The sequence below is a fragment of the Oryza glaberrima genome, chromosome 4, assembly GCF_000147395.1.
Source record: "Oryza glaberrima chromosome 4, OglaRS2, whole genome shotgun sequence".
Taxonomy (NCBI): Eukaryota; Viridiplantae; Streptophyta; class Magnoliopsida; order Poales; family Poaceae; genus Oryza; species Oryza glaberrima.
The window spans coordinates 3,586,570-3,595,884 of record NC_068329.1 but is presented as its reverse complement, the minus strand read 5'-3'; the positions used below and the strand labels follow the sequence as shown (position 1 = coordinate 3,595,884).

Below are 9,315 nucleotides of genomic sequence, written 5' to 3'. Positions count from 1 at the left end.
TGTTTCATATCCACACAACCCTTCTCGTCTCGTGTATGCAGTGTATGTACCTATTAAAAAAATCACCAAAAATTGTAGAAAAAGTTGTATATGTACTTTTAGTAGTATCACATTTATGAATAGAGTCTCATCTTCAAATTCATTCCATATATGGTGTTAAACAAAGATAAAATTTTGATCGATTTATACACTTAAAACTATTAAGGATTTTATCTTTTTCATTACGGCTAAAATATAATAAATTTGAGATTAAGACTTTATACATTAAGTGTAATGCTATTAAAGTACATGTTAAATTTAATTTTAGATTTATTGATGAAATTTATTAGTTGATGTGCACGGTATGTATATGATACATTCCCCTATAAAACAAGCCTTACTAAATTGCAATATGCACTGGCGGCGTCGTCAGCACTATTCTTAAAAACGTGGTCAACTTGACTAATCATAATTCCAAATTGTCTAGAAATTCCATGCATGTTATCTTAGATTGATCACATGGCTTCTTAATTTTCAACGTTTCAAAATGACCGTCACTGTTTGTGATATAAACTGCTAAGACTTTTACTCTTAAATTTCTAGAGACCTATCAAGTATGAAGTATCAAGCAATAGGTAAGTCGCATATTCCCACAGAGTTTTAGCTCAAGACGATGACGTTCGTGGTAACCAAGTCGTCGCCGTCGGTGCTCGTCCGCCCGTCGGAGCCGACGCCGGCGGCGACCATCCGGCCAACCTCCACTGACATGACACGCCTGGGCATGTCGTTCACGTCGTTCCACGTGTTCGAGCGCGGCGTCGACGAGCCGGCGGAGACCATCAGGCGCGCGCTGTCGCGTGCCCTGGTCCACTACTACCCCTTCGCCGGCCGCCTCGCCGGCAGCGGCGACGACGTCGTGTTCTCGTGCACCGGCGAGGGCGTGGTGTTCGTCCGCGCGACGGCGAACTGCACCCTGGAGGACGTGAACTTCCTCGGAGCACCGGTGGTCATGTCGCTCGCCGACCTCGCCGTCCGGTACGGCGGGCCATGCCGGGCGGCGTCCGACCCGCTGATGATGATGCAGGTGACGGAGTTCGCGTGCGGCGGGTTCGTCGTCGCGGCGACGTGGAACCACGGCGTCGCCGACGCGTGCGGGTTGGCGCAGTTTCTACGCGCCGTCGGCGAGCTCGCCCGCGGTCTCCACTCGCCGTCCGTCGTGCCGGTCAGGTACGACGAGTCGCTGCCTGACATCCCGCAGCTTGCCACCATCCTCCTCAAGCGGCTAGCCGCCGGCGTAAAATTTGCGCACGTCGACTTCGCCTACTGCGACGTCATCATCCCGTGGAGCTTCGTCAACCGCGTCAAGGCCGAGTTCGGGAGCAGGCACGCCGGCGACCGGCCTTGCTCCGTGTTCGAGGCGGTCACCGCGGCGATGTGGCAGTGCCGGACCCGCGCCATCAATGGCCACGGCGGCGGCGCCCTCGCGCCGCTCGTGTTCGCGGCGAACGTGCGGAAGCACGTCGGAGCCAAGGACGGGTACTACGGCAACTGCATCATGTCGCAGGTGGTGGTCGCCACGGCCGACGCGGTGGCGAACGGCGACGTCGTCGACTTGGTGAAGCTGATCAAGGACGCCAAGGAGCGGATCCCGGTGCTCGTCAGCACCAAGACGCTTGGGCTCGACGACGGCGGCGGCGGCGAGCTCGTCGCCGCGCTGTGCGGGTACGGCGCGCTGTACGCGTCGAGCTGGGCGGGGCTCGGGCTCGACGGCGTCGACTTCGGCGGCGGGAGGCCGGCGCGGGTGATCCCCGACTCGGAGGTGAAGATGCTGCCGTCCATCTCCCCGGGCGCGCCGTGCTCGATGATGGACGGCCATGGCGTCAACGTGGTGGCGTCGTGCGTAACGGACGAACACCTCGAGGGGTTCCGGGCACAATTGGCGAGGCTCTAGTGATCTGCCCTATTTCAAAGAGTATCCTAAAGCGATTTCAAATTTTCAAATCTTTATTTTTATGAATTAAGTTTTGCAGATACTTTTTATGTCTTTGCTCCAGTGAACCGCTCGCTTTATGAAAGAAGAAGAAGAGGGGGGGGGGGGGGGGGGGGGGGCTTTTAGTAAGCCACTCTTACGAGTGGTTCTTAACAATTTGCCACTAGGCCCACATGTCATAGACATATGAGGGCCCGCATGTCATAGACACAGTGTGGCAAATCGTTAATTGCCATGTCATAAGAGTGGCAAATAGGGCGGCGGGCTAATGGGCGATCGCTCGATCCCAATCCCCCTATACGCTCTCTCCCCCCTTCCTCCTCCCATTCTTCTCTTCCTACTACACCATACATTTAAAAAAATAAAAAAACAAAGTTGGAAAAAATTATATATAGAAATACTATATTAAAAAATATTTGAATTTAAATTCAAATTTGAAACGGGTAGGTAAACTTTTGACTTATAAACTTTGGGTGTACAAAGTAAGAGATAATCTCTCATATGCCACTGAAAATTGGTTTGATCCCTAATATGCCACTGAAAATTGGCTCTTCCCTTATATGTCATTGGTCCAAATTTGCGCACCCTCTCAAGCCACTACCGTCAGTTGACCGTGTGTTGACCGTTAACTCTCAAGTAAAAAAAGACATATTTGCCTTCTTTGAGTTGTTAGGCATGCCCTATACTCAGAAGGGTAAATACGTCTTTTTTCCTTGAGAATTAACGGTCAACACACGGTCAACTGATGGGAGTGGCATGAGAGGGTGTGCAAATTTGGATCAATGGCATATAAGGGAAGAGCCAATTTTCAATGGTATATAAGGGATCAGACCAATTTTCAGTGGCATATAAGGGATTCTCTCAAGTAAGAGAGATAATTGAATTCAAATTCAAATTTAAATCGGGTATGTAAACTTTTGACTTATAAACTTTGGGTCTATAAACTTTAGGTGTATAAACTTTAGATGTATAGAAATACTATATATAAATAATATTTGAATTCAAATTCAAATTTGGATCGGATATAATTCATATTCAAATTTAAATCGGGTATGCAAACTTTTGACTTATAAACTTTGGGTCTATAAACTTTAGGTGTATGAACTTTAGATGTATAGAAATACTATATATAATATTTGAATTCAAATTCAAATTTGAATCGGGTGTATAAACTTTTGACTTATAAACTTTGGGTCTATTAAAATTTAGGTGTATGAACTTTAGATGTATAGAAATACTATATATAAAAAATATTTGAATTTAAATTCAAATTTGAATCGGATATATAAACTTTTAACTTATAAACTTTGGATCTCTAAACTTTAGTTGTATAAACTTGAGGTGTACAAACTTTAGGTGCATAAATTTACTAAAATAGAAAAGTAATACGGTGCCTAAAAAGGAAACCACGTGGAGGAGAGAGGGTATCAGTTGATCCGATCGCTAGGGGCGATCGATCGCCCCATAGCCTTTTCGAGAAGATCATGGATTGACATGTGGGCTGGCCCAACTTATTCAATTTTGTTTTACTAGCAAATGTGCCCATGCATTGCAACTGGAAGCGTACAGATAAGAAAAATATGCAATCAATTAAAATACAAATTCGTTGAAAATTTTTGGTATTTTTAAGTAGATATGTGTATAATTAAATAAATTTACAAGTAAAGAAAATTTGAGAAATAAAATAACGTGGTTAAATTTAATTTTATTAAATTCTCCATGATTAGTTACGCTCTTTAGAATTTTATTGGAATTTTCAGAGCTTAATTGCTAATTTTAATAATACAAACATCATTTAACAATTATTTAATTTGAAAAAGAAAAATAATCCTTCATTTTAGGTTTGATTCAAAATAAACACATTAAGTAACTATAATAGTAAATGCTACTGAAAAAATGAAGTACTAAAATGAACTTCTTATCTTTTTCTTCGGCCTGAGGGGCCTAAAATAGACTTATTTTTTGGCCCTTCCCGGTCGGCCCACGGCCTTTTCCACATGCGCGGGCGCACTTCCCCTCCCCAGGCCGCAACCTGGGGTTGGGCCAGAAAAGTGGCCTCGCTCTCGATCCCTCTTGGGCCGATTTTGACCCGGCCAACGCTGGCCGTCCGATCTCTAGGGTTTTGATCGGACGGCCGAGCGTCGAGATCAGGGAAACAAAACCCCCTCCCTCTCCGCAGCCACCGAAAACCCTAGCCCATTTCCTTCTCTCCCTTCTCTTTCTTCGACGCCCTCCCCTCCGCGCCCCCGATGCTCCCGTGCCCAAGCGGCGGCGGCGGCACCTCTCTCCCCAAGCGACTGCAGCGGCGGCGACGCCTCTCTCCCCGAGCGACTGCGGTGGCGGCGATGCCTCAACCCTCGTGCCCAAGCGGCAGCGGCGGCGCCTCTCCCCCAGAGCCCAAGCGACAGTGGCGGCGCCCTCTCCTCGAGCAGCGGCGGCGGCGGCGCCCTCCCTCCACGAGCGGCGACGGCGGCTTCACCACCACCAGCGGCGCGGCGGCGTCCTCCCCTACCACTGGCGGCGGCGGGGCGGTAGCGCCCGGGGAGGTGTCGGTGGCCCGCTGGCGTCCAGCGGCGGCGGTGCCCCTCCCCTCTGCCGGATCCAATGGGAGGGGAGCTGCGGCGGCCTGGCGTCCCTGCGACGGCGGCGGCGGCGGCGGTTCGACGGTGACCTCCCCTTTGATCTTTTTTTTTTGATATATTTGTGTGTATAATGCTTCCTCCGATTTTATTTTATTTGTATGATTGATTGAATTCCGATTGGGAATTTTTTTTGGGTGGGAGTGATGGAATTCCGATTGGGATTTGGGGGAGGCGAGGGGGACAAAAAATCACCACACCTATGAGGTGACGAACGGAAAAATACGAATATCTATATTAGTAGTTATAGATATGGACTTGGCTGACTGGATTGCACTGGGACCAAAACTACTTTATATGGTGTTTATCGGTAATTTATCATGTTTAAAAAGTTTAGTGGCAAATATCAGTTAAGTGGTTAAATTGGAATGCTAAATCAATATTTAGCGACTAGCCTCGTGCCCCCCCCCCTCTCTCCCCCACGTGGTTCGTGGTTAGTTCCGTGCAGTACGAGAATACATGTATGTAAAAAAGAAATGTTTATATGTATATAAAATATATACGTATGATTTTTTTACATGTATATATAATATTTTTTATACGTATGAATTTTTTACGTGTATATATAATATTTTTATACATTGAATATCTATTTCCTACTATCGGGAGTAGTTATCCCCTGGTAGTCTAACGTTCATTTGCTTCACAATATATCTTATAGCGGATATGGTTTATGGGAATCTATACTTTATATAAAGTTGTAGCACCTAAAGCTCAACATGCAACTATACTACATCATCACCCACTAACAACAATTACATATTTAGCCTCATGCAAACATACAACATCTTCTACAATTTATTTAATTGGGAAAATTGCATCCATGCCCCCACTTTCAGCCCTAACTGTTCTTTTACCTCCACTTTTTAAGGTTTAAAATTTTATTGAAAACGAACTAGACATTTGCCCTCACTTTTGACAACTAGTTTGATGGTGTTAGTTTTAGGGCAAAAGGACATTTATACCCTTGGCTATTTGTTGTATTTTTTGCCCTTACAATAAACCATAATACATAGAAGTCATAGATATAGTAGCAAGCATTACTTAGTGTCACATAGTCCCAAATAACGAATGTAATTTATCCAACGAATCAAACTGAATCAAGGGAGAACCACAATGATAAGAATAGATCAAATTACATGTTAATCTCTTCAAGTATGCTCCATTGAAAGGATTTCCTCCATTGATGCCCTTCCCCTAACCTTTACCTCACATACACCGAGCCTCTGTTCTTCCTGCCTCCAACAGAGCCCAACTGCCGCCGCTGCCTGCTGCGTCAGAAGGCCTGGGGCAGATGCCTGCCTCGCTGCGCCAGAAGCCCTGGTGGCCCCTGCCACCGCTGCGTTGGAAGCCCCGCCGCCGCTTGCCTTACCACACCGGAAGCCCTACCGCCGTCTGCCTTCGCTGTGCCAGAACCCCCGTGGCCGCCGCCCGCCCCGCCGGAAACCTGTCGTCGACTCGAGCCATCACCGCACATGCCAGAACCGCCAGTGCCTGGCCGCTGCTCGCCGTGCACACTAGAACCGCCACCGCCTTGCTCCCGCCCCACAGCCGCCACCTGGCTGCCGTCTCGACGGAGCGCTGTCCCACGCTCGCCACCGCCTTGCGCATGCCTGCACCACCGCCACCGCCTCTAGGTCTAGGGTGGTCTGGGTGTTCATACGCACAACCACACTCGGTGGGGAGGAGAGGGATTCCATCTATATCCATTCATTCAGGGTAGAATGGTAAATTGATATTTCATAAATCTTTTTTTAATTTCCATTTGTATTTCTTAACACTTAAACGTGGGACCCACCAAACATGCGTTACAAGTGGGGGTAAACGGCTGGTTCGTTATTAAAAATTGGGGATAAAATTGCAAACCCTAAAACGTAGGGGTAAAACAACAGTTGGGGTTGAAAGTAGGGGCATAGATGCAATTGTCCTTATTTAATTCTACAAATCGATATGTAAGTATATCCAATCATCACCCCTCACATTATTTGCACAATATTTTCACAAATCTATCTATCATTTTTATGATATTTAACATATACTTATCAATATGCTTTATATTAAAGCGTGAGTATCATTTGTTTGTTTTATAATAAGCGCTGATAAATCCTGATGTTTTGTTTTTTTTTCTTTTTACTACTAGCTTGATTCTCGAAAAAAATATATTGAAAATTGTTTAGTAATTTCTGCAGTAAAGCGTCGGGAATCACCATACAATGACCGGTTAGCATGCAGACCCGGTCATCCAACTAAATAAATTTAGAACATAGTTTGTCAGTTTATTAAATTGTTTGGTTAATGCAATTAACCAAGCCACGTAATTGGGAAATGGTTTTCTCAACTTCATGATTAGCGGGCTACATGAAAAACAGAATTTTAAACTTAGTGGGAAAGGAATATGGTGACCGATTTATTTTTTCTTCTCTTCCGCTATAGAACAATTCAGTTATTTTATTGCGAAACTCATAACATGCAAAACTTATGGGTTGGTACTACACTTTCGGCAGCAACATACCGAGGAAATTATAGTAACGTATAGCATGCAGTAGTAACAGTATTGCTACAGTACTTGTGCATAGATAAAATTTTAAGTCTCAATCTCGTGCAAAGTACATGTGCTAAAAAGTGCATATGTATGGTCACAAGTTGACACAGGGGCTAAAGTACTTCTCTTTGTCCACACAAAGACACATACAAAGACAGATAGTAGCAAGTTTTTCAAACTGCTTAACGGTGGGTTTCATGAGAAAACTTTTTATATGGAAGTTGCTCTAAAATACCAGATAAATATATTTTCTAACTTTGTAATAATTAAAAACATAATTAATTATACGTTAATACCACCTCATATTTCGTAAAACACTTAATCTTCATCTTAATCTATATGAGTTTAAACACCACCTAAATACTATTGATATTTTTAGAATTCTAATCTTTTAAACAATAATATCTCTGACACCATATATTATATTTGATGGTGGAAATGTTATATTTTTTTTTAGAATTCTAATCTTTTAAACAATAATATCTCTCACACCATCAAAATTTGAATTAGTTTTCGTTTTTTGGACTTTCTCAAAAAAATTCCATTCGACACTTTCCATTTCTGAAAATATGTTCAGAATCCGAAAACTTTTCGGACCGTTTTCATCCCATCAGTGTGATGTAATCACATATTGTATGTTTTGTATGACCTAGGAGTCGAAATGCTTCTTGTTCGTGTGATTAACTGGTGGAAAAAGTTCAAAAACGCTATCGCACGAGCGGTCGTGTGCGGCGCTCAAGGGATCACTTCTGTTTTCCAATTTTGGCCAGTGGTCCGATCCCTCTCTTTTCATATTTAGGCCGTGTTGGTTTCCTTCTGAAATTCCTTCCCGGCTTGGCATGTGTTTGGTTTCTTTATTGGGCTTGGCCTTCGTTTTTCTAGAGTGAGCTGAATCTAAGTGGGTGTACTATGGGCCTGTTTAGGGAGCTTCTAGCAGCTGCAGTTTCTCCTAGAATCTCCAGTTACCAGAAACTCCCTCAAACAATTTAGCTTTTTACCTAGATTCTGAGAATATGTAGTTGTAGAATCTGAAAAATAAACTAGAAGCCTGAACTGGGTTTCCCAGCTTCTCCAAATTCTCACTAGCTAGCTAGCTTCTCGGCAGCTGCTTCTTAGAATTTTAAGCTCCCTAAACAGGTCCTATATATCCATGTGCATCGCTTAGGATCGGGTGGAAGGTCGGACAAAGCCAAAATTCTTTTATTCCATTTTTTAATTTGGTATTAAATTTATACAGGCAAAGTATATATACGCACATGTGCAGAACATCTACTTATCAGTAAAACCACCTCCACAACCACCCAGGGACATTATTTGCACCGGTCTTATTAGTTGGAGGAGTTGATATACCTGGTTTTGTGGATGGTGGACGGGAATCGTACTAGGGCAATAGTTGAGGGAGTCAAAGTATACTTTTTCCTATTTTTTTTAAGCCAGTATAATGCTTGTGGGCTTAAAGGCACATGGGCTACTTGGCCTGCTTAGGCACACATGGATGGGCTCAAAGGCACATGAGCTGCTTTCCGTTTTGGGAGCACTTGGATATGCTCTTTTTCATTTAGAAACCGCACGTCTCTGCACGCGCGTGATCAGTCGCGTCGCGCATCAGACGCCCCTAAAAAAGTTGGTTTCGTTTGGTGAGTGGGCTTTTCAACAATGATAACGTGGAATAGTCTACACAATCACATCAGAATTGAAATATTGTTTGGATTATTGGAATTAAAATATAGTCTACACACAATCACAACCGTTAATTGTCGCCCGGTACTGTGCCATCCACCTTTGCTGGCTTTCTCTGCGGTGAGCAAAGAGAGGAGAGGGGGGAGAGGAAAAAGTGGAAAAGTGAAAAAATGTGGTATTGGTGGGATTTACTGTAAGCAATTTGTATCGTGGAACATGTGTTGATGAAAAACACGAGGCCTGGGAGATCTTCTTAACTCCAGTGTAGGTCCAAAACTCGCCTTCGGGTATGCTAGCGTGCCAGTTGATTTGATCCTGCAATCAGCAAGAAATAAAGACAAAGAAACCGCGGTTAAATCTATAAATGACAGCCGATCGGCTAGGTGCCGATGACATATCATTTATCTTTGAGCCGATGTCATATATGTATCGATCGGCAGCCATGAGTAAATAAGAAGGAACTAAATCTACTCGATCGGCTGTAG

At 44.2% G+C, this 9,315-nt stretch overlaps 1 protein-coding gene across 1 annotated transcript; it reads left to right on the top strand.

The window, feature by feature from the left end:
• Positions 1-626: 626 nt before the first annotated feature.
• On the top strand, positions 627-2,012 carry LOC127771963 (acyl transferase 15-like). Its single transcript, XM_052297926.1, has one exon. The coding sequence runs from the start codon at positions 653-655 to the stop codon at positions 1,928-1,930; it is 1,278 nt and encodes a 425-aa protein (XP_052153886.1). The 5' UTR covers positions 627-652; the 3' UTR covers positions 1,931-2,012.
• Positions 2,013-9,315: the final 7,303 nt, after the last annotated feature.

Coding starts and splice junctions, on each gene's coding strand:
- LOC127771963 (XM_052297926.1), top strand. CDS start 653: ATGACGTTCGTGGTAACCAAGTCGTCGCCGTCGGTGCTCGTCCGCCCG.